The 21,466-nt window shown below is 37.1% G+C and overlaps 2 protein-coding genes across 5 annotated transcripts; one reads left to right on the top strand and one right to left on the bottom strand.

Annotated features, from left to right (window-relative positions):
* Nucleotides 1-1,966: 1,966 nt before the first annotated feature.
* Nucleotides 1,967-15,912, top strand: reep1 (receptor accessory protein 1). Of its 2 annotated transcripts, XM_084097465.1 has the most exons (8): nt 1,967-2,063; nt 5,571-5,643; nt 5,716-5,792; nt 5,949-6,069; nt 6,627-6,740; nt 8,106-8,277; nt 10,758-11,011; nt 14,212-15,837. In XM_084097465.1, exons 1-8 carry the CDS (start codon nt 2,032-2,034, stop codon nt 14,287-14,289), a joined length of 921 nt encoding a protein of 306 aa, XP_083953591.1. In that variant the 5' UTR covers nt 1,967-2,031; the 3' UTR covers nt 14,290-15,837. The 2 variants fall into 2 exon arrangements, with proteins under 2 accessions (XP_083953591.1, XP_083953592.1); XM_084097466.1 differs by lacking the exon at nt 10,758-11,011 and having other exon boundaries at nt 14,212-15,912.
* Nucleotides 15,913-18,567: 2,655 nt separating this feature from the next.
* Nucleotides 18,568-21,188, bottom strand: mrpl35 (mitochondrial ribosomal protein L35). Of its 3 annotated transcripts, none has more exons than XM_084097471.1 (4): nt 21,098-21,188; nt 20,288-20,447; nt 18,932-19,076; nt 18,568-18,815 (listed from the first exon to the last, which is right to left on the bottom strand). In XM_084097471.1, the coding sequence occupies exons 1-4, from the start codon at nt 21,126-21,128 to the stop codon at nt 18,627-18,629; spliced, it is 525 nt and encodes a 174-aa protein (XP_083953597.1). In that variant the 5' UTR covers nt 21,129-21,188; the 3' UTR covers nt 18,568-18,626. The 3 variants fall into 3 exon arrangements, with proteins under 3 accessions (XP_083953597.1, XP_083953598.1, XP_083953596.1); XM_084097472.1 differs by having other exon boundaries at nt 21,107-21,174; XM_084097470.1 differs by having other exon boundaries at nt 21,089-21,151.
* Between the last annotated feature and the right edge of the window lie 278 nt (nt 21,189-21,466).

The raw sequence follows: 21,466 nt of genomic DNA, 5'->3' as shown, positions 1-21,466 counted from the left end.
ACACTATACAAGATTACATGGGTGAAAACAACAAAAACAATAACTTTTTGTGCATTTTGACAGGGCAAGTAAAAATCTGAACTGGTCTGACTGGGCCAATAGAAGAAAAATTAGCCCTGATATATTGAAGCCAGGCACAGCTAAATTTATTATAATGGGTTTATGTGAAGATTGTTTTAAGCTCACTTAAATTAAATATATATACACTCACCTAAAGGATTATTAGGAAAACCATACTAATACTGTATTTGACCCCCTTTCGCCTTCAGAACTGCCTTAATTCTACGTGGCATTGATTCAACAAGGTGCTGAAAGCATTCTTTAGAAATGTTGGCCCATATTGATAGGATAGCATCTTGCAGTTGATGGAGATTTGTGGGATGCACATCCAGGGCACGAAGCTCCCGTTCCACCACATTCCAAAGATGCTCTGTTGGGTTGAGATCTGGTGACTGTGGGGGCCATATTAGTACAGTGAACTCACTGTCATGTTCAAGAAACCAATTTGAAATGATTCTAACTTTGTGACATGGTGCATTATCCTGCTGGAAGTAGCCATCAGAGGATGGGTACATGGTGGTCATAAAGGGATGGACATGGTCAGAAACAATGCTCAGGTAGGCCGTGGCATTTAAACGATGCCCAATTGGCACTAAGGGGCCTAAAGTGTGCCAAGAAAACATCCCCCACACCATTACACCACCACCACCAGCCTGCACAGTGGTAACAAGGCATGATGGATCCATGTTCTCATTCTGTTTACGCCAAATTCTGACTCTACCATCTGAATGTCTCAACAGAAATCGAGACTCATCAGACCAGGCAACATTTTTCCAGTCTTTAACTGTCCAATTTTGGTGAGCTCGTGCAAATTGTAACCTCTTTTTCCTATTTGTAGTGGAGATGAGTGGTACCCAGTGGGGTCTTCTGCTGTTGTAGCCCATCCGCCTCAAGGTTGTGCGTGTTGTGGCTTCACAAATGCTTTGCTGCATACCTCAGTTGTAACGAGTGGTTATTTCAGTCAAAGTTGCTCTTCTATCAGCTTGAATCAGTCGGCCCATTCTCCTCTGACCTCTAGCATCAACAAGGCATTTTCGCCCACAGGACTGCCGCATACTGGATGTTTTTCCCTTTTCACACCATTCTTTGTAAATGGTTGTGCGTGAAAATCCCAGTAACTGAGCAGATTGTGAAATACTCAGACCGGCCCGTCTGGCACCAACAACCATGCCACGCTCAAAATTGCTTAAATCACCTTTCTTTCCCATTCTGACATTCAGTTTGGAGTTCAGGAGATTGTCTTGACCAGGACCACACCCCTAAATGCATTGAAGCAACTGCCATGTGATTGGTTGATTAGATAATTGCATTAATGAGAAATTGAACAGGTGTTCCTAATAATCCTTTAGGTGAGTGTATATATTTTAAAGCCTAATAAATGTTAAAATGTATTTCTTTTCAATTATACTGTATATTAAATTATACTGTATAGCCTACTCAATTATACAGCTGAATGGCTATAATTATTAATTGCTAAAATTGAGAGAAACAGACATCAGCAGCAGTATTGGAATTGGTGATGCCTTCTTTCATAAAAAGATGCCATTAAACAAATATTTAAAATATATGCTACTGTCTTTGTTGTTTTAATTTGGAGATTAAATGTGAAATTATTAAAAAAAATATTAAAACTTTAATTTTAGGTGCGATTATTTACAGAAAAATGTGCGATTAATTAGTTATTGTTTTAATCGATTGACAGCACTAATAGGATAGCCTATATACATTATACATATATAGGCTATATATATTATACATATAAAAGCGTAATTATAATGACCTTTTTCACTAATGTTACTTAATATATATCTATTTTGGGTCATATAAGTTGTTGTTATTTTTGCCCATTATCTAGAAGCCACATGTTGAGATCAGTGCGCATGCGCTTTCGCGTCTGTCTGTCAAGCGCTCAATGCCGACATCAGTCTGAAGGAAACTCCTCCCTGCTGACAACACGCCGCTCGCAGCGCAATGGTCTCCTGGATTATTTCTAGGCTTGTGGTGTAAGTCTTCATTCTGCTATTTTACGGCATTTTCACTGGGATGCGTGAGAATGCTTAATCATAATATAAATATGTTGGATTTCAGTTGTTGTTTTTTTTTTGATGCGATAATGCAAGGGTTTCTAGAGCACCTCTTAATTCTAGGCAGAACAGAATCACATATGATTATGTATCAGGCCAGATTCGTCCTGATTATTAGTATTTTGATTATTTTGTTTACATGTTGATAGGCTATTACGAAAGGCTAACTACTGTACACTTGCAAGCTAAGGGAAATGGATGATTCTCCTAAATGAGAATCTGACACCAGTGACACGGTGAATTATGCAGGATATAAAAACAGTTTCAGCTCAGCTATTGAAGCAATACATTGTGTTCAACACTTGATTCAATTGCATAATTCAGTGAAAATGCAAAAATGAATGTTGAATCTGTTGTTTGGAATCGAGCAGGTCTTTGATGTGTCAGTATAATGGAAAGACAATGGGATGGTCAACCAGCTGATGGCCACTAATGTGTGGGTTTTTCACCATTTATTTTATTTTTAATCATCGCTATTATTGACTTAACATTTGAAGTGCGCGTTTCAATTTGTTCCACGTAAATATCTTTGTTATCGCGCTTCAGTCAACCCTCTTGCTGTGTGTGCTATCTCTAAATAGCTGTTCAATTAATTTTAGATCACAATATCCGATGACTCTGCACATATGCCAACACTTGTGTAGTAAACTAGCTGTGTGAAGAGTCTAAACATAGACGACAAATGCACAAACCTGTGTTTGTGCCCTAGATAGTCTACACTATTTAGTCGGTAATGTTTTGTTTTGTGGGTCAGGACAGGAGTGACTCTGGATTCGGGTTGTGGGTCGGTCATTTGATCGGGTCAGAGGCGCAGCTGTTGCTGGCCTGGTTGGTTGGGAGAAAGAGAGGACACTGGGATATTGCTAAACTCAAATGCTTAAACACAGGTGCAGGGCACTTCTTTTGGCTATCTAGCACTTTCCAAAAACCCATTTAACCTATACAGCAGTGCAAATGCTATTCGCTCCGTCCCATTGGCTTCTGATGTTTTCTTTGCGCCCTTGACGAGCATTTACTTGTCAAGTCTATTTTTATCAAGCTTGCAGAATGTAAACCTGGAATATAAACGGGGTCGTACAGATCTGTCGCCTGTTTACGTGCTTACAATGGCGCTGCAATAGGCAAGAATTGAAAGAAATGTATTCTTGGCTGATTAAAGGAGACTCCAGGCCTACCAAAGGGAGGTTATCTCAAATATCAATAATGGAAAGGGAGTGGAGCGGTTTCCTTTCAGGGAAGTGGACCTAGATGGGAATTATAACTGGCTATTGTTATGTAATTTTTAATATTGTAATTCATGTAATTGTCTTTAAATTATCTTTCAAATAAACCCTACATAACTTTAAAACCATGTTATTTCTGAAGAGATCTTAGTACATGCGCAAATGAGGCAATACAAGCAATGATGTAATTTTGACGAATTTTCTGCTAGGGGAGACTGGGGTTAGTTGGGTAACACTTTATTTTACAGTGTCATTGCTATGTTACATACAAATACTATAATAATAACTAACAATTATGCATAATTACATGCAACTAACCCTAAACCAAACCCTAATCCTAACCCTATAGTAAGTACATGTAGTTACTTAATATTACTCAGTACTTAAATGGACAATTACAGATAATTACAGATAATTAACAAAGACACCTTTTTGAAATATCAATAATTCACTATTATTTCCCAGGGGGGAACACTTAATTTAAAGCACATAGCCAATACACTATGGGGTAATGCTTATTGACACTGCAAAAAATACATTTTTTTGACATTTTAATCTACAATAATAAATAAATAAATAAATAAAAAATATATATATATCCATCCATCCATCCATCTTCTTCCGCTTATCCAGAAAAATAAATAAATAAATATATATATAAACAATGAAATGTGAAAAAACAACTTAAATTGTAAATAAGATATTTAATGGCTTTCAGCAAAATTTAGAATTTTGAAACAATTCATAAAACAGGATAGAAAAGATACTATTGTACATACTATATAGGCCTACATTTAAAATGTATATAGAAAAATAGCAGGATATATGCGCAGCAGGCTTTATTCAATAACAAACTCAGAATAACAAAATCCTCAGGTTATCAGAAATCTCAAAATATGAATGGAACGACCATCAAACATTGATGAGAACGGAACAAAGAATGACTGAAAACAAGCCCTATCCACCGTATTCCTGACGACCTCACTGCGTTTTGAATAATGGGTGGCACTTCCGGTTTGGGGAACTTCCATTCAAAAAGGCTGAAACGAATCATTTCAAATCATAAGGTTGCCCTACAAATAAAGCTGATCCGTCAGTTTGACTGGATGAGCTGTCAATTTAAAATGTTCCATCATGAGTAGGCTATAACGTTATACTTGGTATTTTAACGTGACATGTTATAACAAGAATATCTATGGCAAGAGCTCTTTTAAGGCAACATAAGTTACATAATACAGATATATTACTACAGTGATATTTAACCAAATACTCACACTTTTGGGGTTATTTGATCTGTTGAAAGTACCTTGTTGATGCTTTTACACTGTTAAATGTCCTTTTAATGTTCGATGGATGAAGGGCGAGTAGAATAATGACATCTCATTGTGACACTTTTTTTAACGTATTGCGTTCATAGAGCGAGCGTTTCACTGATTGTTTACAGCGTAACGGAAGTTACACCCATAAATAATGCAAAGCATCATTGGGCGTAGGAATAAGGTGGATATCAAGGTTAACAAGGGGAGGAAACAAGAAACAGGTGAGGAGGATTAATCAAACAATGAAGAACCATAATAACTAATTCAAACAAAGGAAACAGAAAACAATGATACAAAGAAAACCCATCTTAGGGGGTTCAACGTTTCAACACGGTTTTCAACTAAAAATGAAAAAACTTTTTATGCATTTTGGCTGTTCATTTATCAGACAACAGCATTTTGGGGGCCTAAAAAAACCAGACTTTTGAAAACGTTTTTAAAGTGCGAGTTTTTGAAAACGACACCGTCATTGTCTCCATGTAAACTACAAAAATGTAAATTTGTGAAAACGGTGACTTCATGCGCATGCGTTTTGCATGTTCAGTCTATAGGCGTAGTTTTTCTTTACAAAGTGACATCGCCATCTACTGGCCTAACAGAATAATACAGCGTTTTTAATCGTTTACGCGGATCCGTGTGAACGGGGTCGTTTTGACAATGTTGTCATCTGTAAGGGAAAAACGTTTCAGTTTTTAGCACAGTTGTTGAGTAAACCTACCCTAAAAGTCCAACTCAAACAGACATAAGACCTAATGTGACAAATGACAACTTGTCCCGTACAAATATGATGTCTTGCCTGATCAGTGAAAAATACCCATGTCCTTTTCTGTCTGTTTTCCACTTGTCTCTGTTTATCTTAAGCATGTTTGTTGCATTTTTCACAGGCTCATATTTGGTACCCTTTACCCGGCATACTCCTCATATAAAGCTGTTAAATCAAAAGATGTGAGAGAATATGTAAGTACAGCTTACACCTTAATTTATTTTATTTTTTTTCTGCTGATTCCTAAACTGCTTTATTTCAAACAGGTGAAATGGATGATGTACTGGATAATATTTGCACTTTTTACTACAGTTGAAGTGATTACTGACATCTTTCTGTGCTGGTAAGGACATGCATCATTGCTTTGATCATTCCCTATTGTTAGGACTTACTCATATTTTTATTTCTGCTGATGCAAATGGCGGTTTGATGTGGGCGTTAACCACCATGACACATGAGCGTATGATTGTATTTTATTGTCTTTTATTGTGTTTTGAAGGCTCCCATTCTACTATGAGCTCAAAATTGCCTTTGTCGTATGGTTACTTTCCCCGTACACAAAGGGATCCAGTGTGCTGTATAGAAAATTTGTCCACCCTACACTGTCCTCTAAGGAGAAGGTAATGTATTTGGATCCTTTTTTTTTTTTCTTTTGTGATGATCTATTTATTTTTACCCTATCTAGGCTGAAAAAATATCAATAGATACTATAAAGCTTTCACTAATACATTTAGTTTTTTAATATAAAAATCACTTTTTAAAGCATTTCCATTCTAAATGTTAAGCAAACTAACAAGCATCATCCTTAACAGCTGTGGAGAATCTTTCTGTTTAATGCTAAGAAAGTGAATTGTTAGAGTCGAGGAGGAAGTGCACATTTGACTCTTTTTCCTGTAACCTGGTCGACTGAGGATGAGCAGTGGTACGGAAATGGTACTGTGATTTTCCACAGTCTTTCCTCTTCTCTTGAGGCAGGAAATTCATCAGAAGGGCAAACTAAATCCAAATAAATTTGACAAACACTAATAACAAAGATAAAGTGAAAACTGTTCTTTTGCTCATAGAAAGTTAAACATGATGCTGATCTGAAAGTGTACAATGAAACGGATCAGTTGCACACGGTCACTTCCATTGTTCATACAGCATATGTGAAATATTCTTTATGTCTCTTTCTCAGGACATCGATGAATACCTTTGCCAAGCAAAAGATAAAAGCTATGACACCCTGGTGCATTTTGGAAGGAGAGGCCTGAATGTGGCAGCAACAGCTGCAGTAATGGCTGCCAGCAAGGTAATCTAATACTCTTATCTTGTTGTTAAAGGAAATGGCACTTCCATGAAAAGAGTACAAAGGCTTCAAGCTCTTGAAGTTTGTTGTCACGAGTCTGTTACCAAAATTACCAAATTCTGAACATAGGTTTGTGTGGTTTCATTATTGTCTAGTAATAAACAGTAAATAAACATGATAGGTTACACTTTATTTGAAGGTGTCTTTGTTACACTGTAATTATACCATATACTATAATTTAAGTACTGAGTAATATTAAGTAACTACATGTAGTTACTATAGGGTTAGGATTAGGGTTTAGTTTGGTTTGGTTTAGTAATTATGCATAATTTATAGTTAGAACTATAGTAACTGCATATAACAATGACACTGTAAAATAAAGTGTTACCAAAATATATAACAAAGTGAAGCAAAGTTAAAATTGGGTACATAAATAGCCTAAATAAAGCTATGACTTATAGGCTAGCTTCTTTGAGACAAAATAGCTTTCAGACAATACTGCAGATATTGATAAAAAATATATATTTTCTAATAAAAATGTTTATTTGATCATTTATTTTTATAATAACGCTGGTAGCAGGGTTGAATAAGTTGATCATGACAAATGCAGTCAACACTACAATTCTTGTAAAAACTTGTCCAAATGATGTTATTTATTAGATGTCACAATTTTATTGAATGTTCCATTTTTTATTTCTTCATGTGAGTTTCACATCTATAATGAATTGAATATCAGTTTAAAATATGTCAAAATGATTACACTGGTTTTAGGGTTTAATATAGTTCGATACAGTCGAGAGGGTCAAGACCATTTAGGTGGGACAGGTCACGTTATGCTAGATAATAGTTTACCCAATAGTTCTAAGGCCAGAGAAAATGGTATTTATTGCTTAAAAGTATCATTACTCTTGGGTACATTTTAACCTATAAAGATTCAACACAAAGTGTGCACATCTAACGGGCAAAAAAGCTCAATGAGGGTGTTCAACCACAAAAAAAAAAAATTAAAAAGGAAGGAAAAGTTGGCACACAACAGCTCAGAAATAGAAAAATATTAATTTCATGTTCTCACCACAGGTGACGTTTCGAGCCTATAGTGGCTCTTCATCAGACAGTACATTTTAACATGTACATCAACTGAGTGTTAGTTTAATTTTACATGATACAAGTTTCTTTTGAAGTGAATATTTACTATATTTATACCTTATTAATTTAAACAGGCTAGATAAACAAAACTTAAATACTTCAAGATCATCATGCTCCTTTTCTATAAACAAAACAGATTGTTGATGATGGTCTGGTTCACAGCATGACAGTATTTAGACGTTCTTAAGGAGTTCCATCTGACTCTCCGTGTTCTCGATCCAGGGTCAGGGCGTTCTCTCCGAGCGACTCCGCAGTTTCAGCATGCAGGACCTGTCATCTTTCCAGGCAGAAGGCCAGGCTAAGAATGCGAGTTCTGTAACCACTCAACCTGCAGACACGCAGCACAGGACACGCACCATGATGCGCAGCAAATCAGAGGCCGGTTACACCAAGGGTAAGCAATGCCGAGCCAAGTGATCAGTGCTGTATTCCTCTTAACCCTTTGAAGAAGATCCTATAGCCAATCAGATTTCTGCTAATCCTGTTTGGTTCAGCTGCTTCTCTCAATCATCCCTTACATGTAATTAATCCTTAACCTGAGTGTTGTGGCCCTGCCAATGTCCTGGGTAAATGTTTGAAATTGAAAATTGTTTATTGTTCTCTAATCGTCATTTACTTCTATGACACATTACTGTGATTCAGTGAAAAAAAAAAAAAAAGCTCTTAAAGGGATAGTTCACCCAAAAATCATTATTCAACGTCATGTTGTTTCAGACCCAAAAAGAGATACTTGACAGAATATTCCTGCTCTTTTTCATACAATTAAAGTGCATGATTAAGGTCCGTCTTTGCTCCAAATATATAAAAAGGACCAGAAAAGTACCTATACAACTTGTCTGCCACATTCCAGGTGTTGTGTAGTCATTCGATGGCTTTGTGTGAGGAACAGACTGAAATCTTCACTTCCACTGTAGATCTCAAATCTCATTTATGTTTGCACGTGTTCAGCAAATGACAAATGAAGGAGGCAAATTGTGGTGTCATTGATGTTAAACCACATGTTTTCACATGTGATCTGAGAGCTAAGTTGAAGATCTCAGCAAATAAAATTTTTAATTTCTGCCTGTTTCTCATTCAAAACCATGGCTTCAAGAAGACTTGACTGCTTTTTTCATTCACTTGAGCTGAATACAAAAGAGCTGCCAGGACATTCTGCTAAAGATCTCCTTTTCTGTTCCACAAAAGAAAGAGTCATACGAGTTTAGGAATTTTTTTCTATGAAAATATACATTGTTACATATATTTATCCATTCCACCATACTGTATCTCTCTGCCAAACATTCATCAGCCCATAACCAAATAACAAGACTTACGGCCTGTTCACAACAAGGACGATAACTTTAATTATCGTCGATAAGTTTTAATAATCATTTTATTTCTATGAGAATACCGTAGTTACAACTATAAGGGGCCGTTTACACAGAATGTGTTTTTTCATTCCACTGCACTGTTTTTCCATTGTTTTTCTATGTAAACATGCACTAGACCAGCATTTATTACCATTGCACTTGCATCTTTTTCAGTGTCTCTCGCTAAAAGTTCAACTTTTTAAAAAACGCGTCTAGAAAAAAACGCGTTAGACTTTACGTTTTTTCCATTCCACTGTCTCACGTTTTTAAACACAAAAACACATCCTTTGTTAATGACCCCGCCCTAACGATAATGACAGAGATAAAAAACATCATGGGAATTACTTTTTAAAAAGATTTTTCCTGCTGATGAACGATATAAACATTGACAGCCAATCGGAATCAAGCTGGCTATAAAAGGCTTGACATGACATCATTACAGTGCACTCTTATAACAAACAGAACGTTATCGGCCGATGGTATGTTACTAATATAATTAATGTTATAGTTGTCATGCTCTGTGTGAACGTGCCTTTAGTGTTATTTAAAGGGTTAGTTCACCCAAAAATGAAATCAGTAATTACTCACCCTCATGTTGTTCCAACCCCGTAAGACCTTCGTTCATCTTCGGAACTCAAATTAAGATATTTTTGATTAAATCTGAGAGCTGGCTCACTCCTCACTCCTTCTCTCTGGGCCTCGAGTTTTTTCACGTAGTGTTTAAGCGCAGCGCGTCTGTGTTGCACGTCACACGCATCACACACATGACCAGCGTCGGCCAATAGTGAGCCTACGTGTGACGTGCAACACAGACGCGCTGCGCTTAAACACTACGTGAAAAAACTCGAGGCCCAGAGAGAAGAAAATGAATAGTGGAATAAAGTCTTTATTTTTGGGGTTTTTTGCGCACAAAAAGTATTCTCGTCGCTTTATAATCTTAAGATTGAGCCACTGTAGTCACTTGGACTATATTAATGATGTCTTTAATGCATTTTCTGGGCCAGCAAGTTATAACGTCTTTAGAAGCCTATGGAGGAGTGATCCAGCTCTCAGATTTAATCAAAAATATTTTAATTTGTGTTCCGAAGATGAACGAAGGTCTTACGGGGTTGGAACAACATGAGGGAGAGTAATTACTGACAGAATTTTCATTTTTGGGTGAACTAACCCTTTAATACGAGTGTCTAGTTTTCATTTTATTCATCATTTTATTCAACTACAGAAAGTGATTAGCTAGTGATAAACCAGTTTCCCATTCCAGTTATAGATATGAGATTCTTATTTCAGGAAGAGCAAAATGTATAGAAATCGCTTTCCTGAGGAACAGGAAGTATATTGTCAACTGCACACAGTGTCAAAACTAACTATGGTGACTCAACAGATTGTCATTCAGCTTTACACGATTTTCGAGTCTTCCATAATGAAATGTATAATGGATTTAAAAACACTTTGACACCCCATTAATATATATTCAGAGTTTAAATGCAGTGGTGTCACAGTCTTTGTTTTGATTGTCATGGTACAGGCCATGATTTTGACTTGACCGAATATGAGATGTTGAACGTGGATCCTCCTGGCCCGCTGACTCCCACACCCGCCCCGACCCAATCGCAGCCCGCTTTACCTCAACCTGATCCCACGACTCCACAGCTCTCCCCCCCTGAGCCCTTCGAGGATAAATCCGCACCCCCACCTGAATCCTCAGAGGAGCCCCAGGAGAAGGAGGAGTTTGCCTCATCTGCTTCACACCAGTTCAGATTTAAGAGGCGTGCCCCTGAGGTACCCCTGCTTTCGGACTTGCCTGGCTGCACTGGGGCTCTGTTGTGACTAACCTTCTCAATCACTCACCAAGCCTGCTGTTCACCAGCAAGAGCTGACTGAGCGAGTCTCTGAGTGAGTCTAAAGGTGATGATGCACAGGGCAACTTTTTGAGCAATGCAATCTTGCCGAGCGATTGTTTCTCGGGCACTTTCCCATCGAAAATGGGCAATACATTTCTATCTGGATAATTTAGATCGGTCGTGGGCCCTGTGTCTCATCTGGTTGACTTTGCCCAGCAACATTGCTCAAAAAGTTGCCCTGTGTATCGTCACCTTGACACTCTTACCTCAGGTCACGGTTAGCATTCGTTTGCAGTGAGTCATAAGGAAAAGACATGGCTGCTAGCTGTGTTGTGTCTAACCTGCTCAATCACTAACCAACGCTGCTGCGTTCACCACCAGCAAGAGTCAACCGATCCACCCCTTGAACAAACGACATCTCAGTACACCTATGATTAAGAACTGTTGACTTACATTGGAAGAGTTACAAAGGCATCTCTAAAATCCTTGATGTTCATCCGTTCACTGTTGCTACTCTAAGAGTGGACGTCCTGTGATAATGACTGTTAGAGCACCATAATGTCATACTGTGATTAATATCAGTATAGTTAAGATCATGCTGCCTTTTACATGTGTGGAAGGACAAGAGTAGCATCTAAAACACACATACACACACTACAATAATAACATTTGTAGAAGCCCTTAAAGGACTTCTGTATTTTTTGTGATTGTTTTTTTTTTTTTTTTTTTTTACATCTGACAGTTGTGACTATTTCTTGTAGTTGTGATCGTATGATTTTATATCTCGCAATTACGACTTAATTTCTTGTATTTGTGGATTTATTTCCTGTTACTGCGACTTTCCTACTATGGTGACTTTTTAACATAATTTAGACTTTAATTCTTGTAATTTTGACTTGTATCCCAGACTATTTCTTGTAATTGCAATTTTATATCCCACAACTGGGACTGTATTTATTGTAATTGTGACTATTTATAATTTCACAGTTGCAACCTTCTTTCTTGTAATTTCGAGAATGAGAATACTTTAATTGAAGAATTTTTCCTTGTAATTGTGAATGTCTAACATTTTTTATTTTTTATAATCTCGTAATCACACTTTTTTTGAGTTTATAACTCACAACATGACTTTGTTTGTTTTAAACTTCACAATTACTTTTTTTAACTCTTGACACCATGTCTACATCCATTGTTGCATGGCATCGCACGCAGCTTGAGGCTGTCTACACTGAACATGCCAAAGATCCAAATGCATTTGTCCTGTAGTCGGAAGTAGTGCAAGCATGTGGAGTATGTCAGAAATAGATCGGAGTATCAGCTTTCTGTTGGTGTCTCGACATGTAACGCCACGCCGCGTCCAGTATCACTGATTATAATAGATTCATCTTGATTTTGTCGCATTACGTTCTTTGCGTTGGGTGTAGACACGGTGTGAGGCAGAAATAGGCTTCCAAAGATGGATGATGCTTAATATAAATGTTTTGTTTGTTTTGTTTTTGGTGCACGCGCACACTTCTATCTTTTAATCTTTAGCGTACCTTCACTTTTTCTTGCATACCACCACTTCTCACATGTTGCCGGTACTTTTCCACTCCTAGTCAAAGCGTCAGTGTCTGGGTGATTAGTGATGACATCACACTGCCCAGGGGTATCATTTGTTTCGAACCAGTGAATCGGAGCGCGTATCAAACTGCTAAAGTCATGTGGTTTCAGTAAACAAGGCTTCGTTAAACAGTTGCGAAATTATTAGAAATTTCAATGGTTTGCCGCTGGGGGCGATCTCATGAACCCATAAACCAGTGTCAATATATGATTTTTACCTGATCTCGGATCAATTTGATAAATGTTGACAAATTTAATGACAGATTTTTATAATAAAAAGGAAGAGTTGTATTTAAAGTCCCCCTGTGATGAAAATCAAGCTTTTAATTTTGTTTATATGTCTATATGGTGTTTTTAATATGCTTTAAGACAAACCATGTTCAAATTCATAAGTCGACACCATTGCTGAGTATTTTCTCCTTAAAACTGCAGTGAACCAAAGACAGTCTCAAAAACGCAGCTTGAAATCGCTGGTGTTTCTGACGTCACAAACTACCTTGTAACCAATCAGATCAACGTGTCAAGGAGTGGATCTCTGAGCTGGAGAGAGTGAGTGGAGGCGGGGCTAATTTGCATATTCATAGAACCGTGTATACTAAAAAAGGCAAGAGTGTACAGTTACATTCAAGCTATTTTAAGGCATGACTTTTTATTTTATTTTAAATATGCTATTTTGGTGATCAAAGATGAGTTTTAGGGGTTCAAATTATTGACTACAGGGGAACTTTAAAAGTCTCTTATCGGTCTGATGTACCAAGCTCTTCATAAAATGAACAAAACAGGTGCCACAATTTCATAAAATATCACATATTATAAAGATACTTCATATTTAATGGTATTAGATTATTTGTTAATTGCATTTAATTGATTACACCTTCAATAAAGCATTTGCAATTGGTTTGTAAAAGGCGTTTTTATGCATGTTTGGCCTGAGTTTTTGCTGCATTTCCACTGTTCTGATCAGCAGGGGTCGTCAGCATGTGGCGTTTCGAGCGCTTCGAAGCGGTTAATCATTTTGTGAAGCAAGTTTCGAAAAGCGTCGCTTCTCCCATCATCACTACCCAGGGGCACTGCATGAATTATATATCTCTCATCTCGACAAATCACGTGAATGCAAGCAGAGTCGATCTACCCTATCGGAAGTTCATTTTTATGATGCTGATTTGCATATCCCAGCCGGTGCACAAGAGAACACCAGCACTTTTTTCCACATCAAACACTGCGTACACTTGCTAAATGTTGCCAAAATGTGTGTACCTATCATTTTGTGCTTTTATGAAGCAAAGCTGGTGGACCAGTTTAACTCCTGACTAAGCTAACTGACTAAAAACCTTTGCATGTTCAGTCATGCATTCCCAAAAGATGTAGGACAGGTGTTTGTCTTTCCTTGGATTGACACGTCACAGATGTCCTTGCTCATGTTGACCTGATCTTGTGATCATGTTTATTTTGTGAACAGTAAACATGAAGTGTGCATTGCTCTCTGAATGACTCAGTTCGCTTGACATATTCTCACAGATCTCTTCTCTCTCTCAGCCTCCTCCTAGATCCCTAAGACCTTTCACCCGATCCAGATCAAAGAACGCCCTTTCTTCAGACCCTGAAGCCATGTGACTGTGCAAATGCTCCGAGAGCGCTTTAGCTGTCTAACCTGCAACACGAGGAGACGCAACAGGAGAAGGCAGAGGAGGGAAAAGGGAATGCAGCCAAAATGTTCAAATATTGAAAAGCAGCCTTGCTCTGTAATGAGGTAACCAAAGCGATGTGCAACCTTTCGCTTCTGATCTTTGACACTCATCCATTTAGGCAACACATCTGTGTACATACTGCTGCTCTGAGACTCTTTTAGGGTTATTGAACTTGTTTTGTACATATTTATGAAATGTTTGAGTGTAGATTATTTGTTTGATTTCTTGGTATGATTTTGGGAGAAACAAACACATGCATGTCCCACTGGTCTTATGTCTGGAGTCACCCAACCATAATTACGTATTGTTTATGAGCATACTTTATTTTTATGGGGGCTGCACTCATTTCCGCCCCAACTCAACAACTACTGGGTAGCAAAGTGTTTCCGAACCAATCTTTCTTAGAACAATAGTTCTTAGCAGAAATGCACTGCACTGAGATGGTTGGTGTGTTTAGCAAACATGACATTTGTTTCATGATATATGTAGCCTATAAACAAATGCATGTTCTTCTGTTGAGAGGGACTTTTTAAAACAAGCTTGTAGTTGAACCAAATTTAGGTATTGACTATAATGCCTGACATGATTTAAAATAGATGGACAAAGTGCAATCGATTTGACAATTCTGCTAAACCTTCAATAGTTCAGCCATAAACTTTTTGTGCTGTAACTATATATATATATATATATATTCAATTCAATAACCATCTTGTTAAAAATACACTCACAAAAGAAAAGCTTTTCAAGACCGAAAGAGGCAATTAAGTTGATAGTTGTTTATGACATTCTTGTTTTACGTCATTACTTTAATTATTAGGCATGTACAGTGTTTTTTATCATTTAGAAACCTTTCAAACATGGCATTTTTTAAGCCTTTAACTGAATCTTTGTTTTTGTTTTTTCTCTTAGTTGGCTTCTTAAACCTCTTCAGTTGCTTGATGTTGCATGTATTAACAATGACAATTTGAATGTGTCTCACATTTTTTGGCCTCCACTTTCTGAGCGTGTTCAGTATTAAAGTACCTTATCAGAGTTGAGCAGGCGTTAGTGGTGATTTGGTACAACACAAAGCGGGTCCTTCACTCCATGTAGTGGTTTTACTTTTGTAGCATTTAGGAATTTAGTCATACGTGGGAGAAACGTTTAAATGTTTAGAAACACTGTGCAATTACACTAGCATAGCTTGTATCACAGAGAAACTCACAGTTTGTCGTATCATTCCCGATCACAGTCGAGTGTATTGGAGTCACTTAGAGCTGTAAATCTCTGTATCATGGAGGGGGTAGCAGTGAATCAAGTCTAAAAGAAAAGCATAGCAAACACCATTGGATCTTAGAACAGGCTAAGTTTAGAAAGGTGTTTTATACTGTGAAAATGATGACAATCCTAATCTCTTAAACATGCTTTATCAAATTCAAGGTTTTATGTATTTGAGATCTTGTAGCTGTTCAAATGGTTATATCAAACTTCACTGAAAAAAAAAAAAAAATCTGCCTCAGGAACAGTTTGTCATTTTGTCACAATTGTAATTGTGAAATGATCTACAGTGAAAACTAAAAAAAAAAGGGGTAGTGATAATCTGGTTGGCGTTCTTTTTGTTGGCTTTCTGTTTCCAGGTTTTACAGCAAGATTCAAATGCAGCATTTGTTCCTCAATGAGATGGGTATGATTTTAAAGTGCTCTGAACCATATTTGGCCTTTTACAGCAGATTAAAACAGCTGACTGTTGCTTCTTTAAATATTCAGGTCATTAAAGGCACAAACGCTGAAATTTCATACCATGTGAACAGCAGTGTAGTTGTTGATTTTGGGCTTCTATCATTCAGTAGGAACATTTACAGAATAGCTATTTATGAAGCAGTGTTAAAGGGACAGTTCACCCAAAAATTAAAATTCTGTCATCATTTACTCTCCCTCAAGTTGTTCCAAACCTGTATGAATTAATTTTTTCTGCTGAACACAAATGAAGATATTTTGTAGAGAATGTTTGTAACAGTTGATGGGGCCGATTGACTTACTATACTATGGAAGTCAATGGGGTCCAATGACTGTTTGGTTACCCATATTCTTCAAAATGTATTTTGTGTTCAGCAGAAAAAAGAAACTCATACAGGTTTGGAACAACCTGAGGTTGAGTAAATTATGACAGATTTTTTTGGGTGAACTGTCCCTTTAATTTTGTCAACGACATTTTATCTCTAGCGAAACCGAGACGATAACCAAATGAAAACGAGACGAAAGTGTTAGGGAGGGACGATTTGTGATTTCTGATGTCCACATTTGTCCACAGATGCGCACATTTGAATTTTAACGTAGGCTACTGATCTATCCGGCTGGACATAAGTTGGCATACATTTGCTGCATGTCTCATAAAACGTTCAAAAACGTAAACGTCTAGGGTAAAGGAGAAGAGCAGACATATGGATAAATCAGCAAAAGCGTGAGGATGCGAAAGAGATCTCACGACTGAATTGAATTCTCTTTCGCGCTTGTAAGGACAAATACACACAAAATGATGGTTAAACAGCCGTTTTGGCGAGTATTTACATAAACTTAGTCGGTTATGTCTTAAGTGAATGTAATATGATAATATGAACAAAATATGATGATTTAAAGTATGAACTTAACCCATTTTTGTATTATGGAGCCTCTAAAGCAGGGATGGGCAAACTCAGTCCTGGAGGGCCACTATCCTACAGAGTTTAGCTCCAACCCTGATCAAACACACCTGCCTGTAGCATTTTATCAATCTGGAAGACATTGATTAGCTGGTTCAGGTGTGTTTGATCAGGGTTAGAGCTAAACTCTGCAGGGACAGCGGCCCTCCAGGACCGAGATCGGTGAACCCTGCTCTAAAGGGACATGGTAATGGAAAAAATATCTGAGATGGGAGAAAAAAATATGTCAATGCTTTCACGCTGTCTCTCAAATGTTTTGCGTTCTGCCGATAATCTTTGCGTTCGCTATTCATTTTTTCCCTCCCATCTCGTATTTCCATAACCATGTCCCTTTCGGGGCTCCGTACTGTCAACAATATGGTGTTAAATATGAATCTCGTCGACTACTCTCTGCATCAGCAATTTCTAATATGAAATTGAGACATTACACACGCGTGCTTAATCGTGTCAAATAAAGATATGTTTTTAAATTCAGGGACTTAAGTAGAGGCTGTGCCTTTAAAGACTATTAAAGTCCTGGCTATCTGTTAAAACCCATTTGAAGCTGAAATAATATCATGTATTTTTGAGTTGAACGTGCCAGGTTTTTCAGAGTAGGAGTCGAAATGTCTTTTCACTATCCTCTTAAAAAACATAACGGCTTGCAGCAGCATCTCCATATTCCACAGCTGTCATGTCTGGCAGGCCAGAATATACTGTATGTCATTGTTCAAGTCCTTTATTGAATAATCTTGAGTGAAAAAGACAGAAGTCGATGTAAAAGAGTGAAATCTCTGTTTTAAAAACCTCAGTATGTATCAGCATTCAGAAATTAAAAGGTGAATGTGAAACCCTGTGTCCTGGTTCTTATTTAATCTGCAAAATACAAGATTGACTTTTGTTTCCTTCCCTGATCCGGTGTAAATAATAACAAATAAAATATGAATCCATTATATTTGTAACATTAAATATATAATCTATATGATTGCGTATATAAATATGACTAATGAAACTAAATCAGCCACTTATTCACTAGCTAAAATTTTTGACTGAGACACATAAGACAACAGAACCATTTAAATCACAAAAAAATAAAAATGTTAAAATATGTTAATTCTTATTAATTATCAATTGATTAAGTTTCTACAGAGCCCCTAAAGGGACAAAAATATGATACAGGAGGAAAAAATATATTTCAATGCTTTTGCGTTCCCTCACAAACATTTTGCGTTCCCCCGAGAAACTTTGCATTCGCTCGCAAAACTTTTGTGTTCTTTGCAAGTGAACGCAAAGTTTCTCAGGGGAACGCAAAACTTTTGAGAGAGAATGCAAAAACATTGAATTTTTTTCTTCCCTTCCTTGCATATATATATGCAAAAACGTATCCACCCATTGTAGAGGATGCACATTTTTCAAATAAATAATTTAGGAAATTTACACAATAGAAATAATTTATTTAGATGCATTTACACATGATGAATCCTCAAATATTTTTCAACCGTGAATTCATACACACGTTTCAATAGAACACAACAGAAATACAGATACACGTATCAGACACGTCTTTATTGGCTTGAAGATTGAAAAGAATACGGTTAGGAGGGTTTTACACCTTCAGGTTCACTCTATCATGGTACTTCTGGTACGGGTCGTTGAGGTACCAGTTCCTTCTTTTCCAAAAGGATGTTGTCATTTTGTCCAGCAATTTGCATTGAGTTTTATTACAGAACACATGTTCTCTCAGCCGCTTCTTCCGGGCTGCTGACTTTTTCCACAGCTTTTTCTTATATCCAGCCTAAAAAATCAACAGCATGATTTAACACACAAAGAACAAGTTTCAGTTTAGGTCATTTACATAACAGCCCGGATTTCCAAAACGAGAGCTCTGAACAATATGTGAGCATGCTTTACCTTTCTCCTCACCCACAGGCCACAATGGAGCCTGAGAAACCTCTGAACCACCGACTTCACAGACTTCCTCTTGCCTTTCCTCAGACTGTAGTAAGTTAAGGTCCTGACTGGCTGGAGCATCAATGAAGGGATGAGGGGAGTTACGCTGCAGAAAACAAAACCTCATCATTACAAAAAGAGCAAATCTTCAGTCAATAAAGCTTTGGAACATATAGTCAAACCTTGGGGAAAATAGCTTTAGCTAAATCTCTGAAGCTTGTGTGAAGTTGGTTTTATCCACCTTGTTTTTTAACACAATTTCATGAGAATATGCGAGACTTCCGATTCATTTTATGCTATTGGTACATAACTGGAAGTATAAATGGTGAATAGTTTCAAAACAAATGATGAAACTATTTGAACTATATAAATATAAAAGCATAACAAATACCAGTCTGCAACATCAAGCTGCATAAAGGACTGCAATATTCCATTAAAAAATATGAATTGTCCATTTTGATTTCATGTTGACTTTAAGTAACTTACATTTTAAACAATATTGCCAATTCATTTTTTGTTTTATTGTTTTTTGCCTCAACAAAAATGGTTCCTAACGAAGTAAAAGCAGAATCAAATGTTGTGTATCCCAGAACAAACACAGAAAAAGGTTGTTTTCTTGTTTAATTGACTCAGAGTTGTAGAACGAATCGGTTCAGTGAATGATTCAATATGGACAGTCTCTTGTCCACGTCAGAGATTACTAATATTTTGTAAATAAAGTGGTAAATTGTGCTTTTTGAGTCACATGGATTACTTTAATGATGTCTTTACTACCTTTCTGGGGCTTGAAAGTGTCAGTTGCGTAGCTGTCAATGAAAATATCTTCTTTTGTGTTCTGAAGATGAACGAAAGTCTTACGGGTTTGGAACGACATGAGGGTGAGTAATTAATGACAGAATTTTCACTTTTGGGTGAACTATCCCTTTAAACACAAACTCTGGATCAAACTCTGAGTTGACAAGGAACGTTTATACTGAGCGTTGTGAGCCCGCTGAACCTGATCTAAACCACGTTGGATTTGTATGGTTTTGTCAACTGTAGTTCAACTAGCTTCATGCAACAGGCCTCTGGGGGAAATCATTCTAAAGGCCCATTCACGACAAAGGATGATAACTTTAACAATAAAGTTTTAATAATCATTCTTATTCAATGAGAATAGGGAAGGACACAGCTATAACGATGACGACACAAGGGAATGATATTGTTGAAATCACTTTTAGAAAGGTTTTTTTTTTTTTTTTCAGCTGATGAATGATAAAAACATTGACAGCCAACAGACAGACTGACAAATGTGTAGTTGATCAGGCAATGTCTTACCGACTCAGCAGGCCAGTGTGTTGTATGGGAGCAGTGTGAAGCGGAAGCGGTGGTCTACAGACGTGTCTCTGCACTATGGCTGAGAAGCGAGCGGTCTGAGAGAGTCTGACAGCGGGGGTGAGGCAGTCTCTGCCTAAAACTGACAAGGGTCTCAGCAACCCTGATCATCAGAGGAGAAACAACTGTAGTTAACAGATTACAGTCACATCAGTACTGGCAAAAATACCCCTTATGAAAATTACTACTAATAAAACCAAAAAAACACATAGTTAAACCACAAATTAACAATCGTTTTACTACAAAAATGTACTACAAATAAAACCTAAAAAAACGTGGTTACTATAGTTATACCATGGTAACCACAAATTAACCATGGTTTTGCTACACTTACCATAGTTTAGCCATGGTATTTGTAGTAAAACTGTTGTTGTAATCAATCCGCCAAAAAACATGAAATTACTGTTACTTTTACTATAATAAAAACATGGTTAGATTTCGTAAGGGTGGGGGTTTAGTGTTGTCTAATGAAAGATTTTAAAACAGTATGACATTCTTCACATGTCAAGTTACCACAATAATATAACGACAATGTAACCAAAAATATAGCATTCACGTTGAATAATACAAGATAAACTTTAAAAATTCAGTCTAGTGTAACGTTACAAACGGTCTCTCCGCACATTATAACAGACATAGAAACCGTTAGTCCCGTATTCCAATGCACACCAACTTTAAGAGTCCTTAGAAACTCGTTTTGTCTTCAGCAATGTATTTGTGACATTCCAAAAATGTAATATGTACATTTCATACCCGACAGACCTCTCGTCAAGGTGGCCGCCATCTTGAACGCCGCCACTGACGCATCAACTACAGTGGACGGTTTGGACAAAAAGAACGCGCTGCGAGAATACACGGAGTAGACAGGTCCGACCAAAACCAACTAAAATTGATTCATAGAATGCAAATATAACACAAAATAAATTAATAAATCAAGTTTGTCACCTCTTTTAATTACGCTAAACACTAGATATAGATATAGAAAACTATAAAGCAAAGGATGCTGGCTTTCAAATAATTAATGATGTTAACACTGATATTTAAAATCTAAAAATAACAAAGCAATTAAAACACCTGCAATATGCTCTTCATTTAACATTTCCATATGACAAGTATCTATTT

The sequence above is a fragment of the Abramis brama genome (assembly GCF_963993115.1).
Source record: "Abramis brama genome assembly, chromosome: 21".
NCBI lineage: Eukaryota > Metazoa > Chordata > Actinopteri > Cypriniformes > Leuciscidae > Abramis > Abramis brama.
Note: the sequence above shows the minus strand (reverse complement) of the source record. Positions and strands in the feature narration are given on the sequence as shown.

What these genes read in the sequence shown, in the direction of transcription:
- mrpl35 (XM_084097470.1), bottom strand. Translation starts at nt 21,128, where the DNA reads ATGGCGGCCACCTTGACGAGAGGTCTGTCGGGTATGAAAT. An exon ending in AGGTCTGTCGGGTATGAAAT is followed by an intron (nt 20,448 to 21,088) that starts GTACATATTACA and finishes TCTGATGATCAG; the next exon opens with GGTTGCTGAGACCCTTGTCA. An exon ending in CACACTGGCCTGCTGAGTCG is followed by an intron (nt 19,077 to 20,287) that starts GTAAGACATTGC and finishes TGTTTTCTGCAG; the next exon opens with CGTAACTCCCCTCATCCCTT.
- reep1 (XM_084097465.1), top strand. Translation starts at nt 2,032, where the DNA reads ATGGTCTCCTGGATTATTTCTAGGCTTGTGGT. An exon ending in CAAAAGATGTGAGAGAATAT is followed by an intron (nt 5,644 to 5,715) that starts GTAAGTACAGCT and finishes TATTTCAAACAG; the next exon opens with GTGAAATGGATGATGTACTG. An exon ending in CACTGTCCTCTAAGGAGAAG is followed by an intron (nt 6,070 to 6,626) that starts GTAATGTATTTG and finishes TCTCTTTCTCAG; the next exon opens with GACATCGATGAATACCTTTG.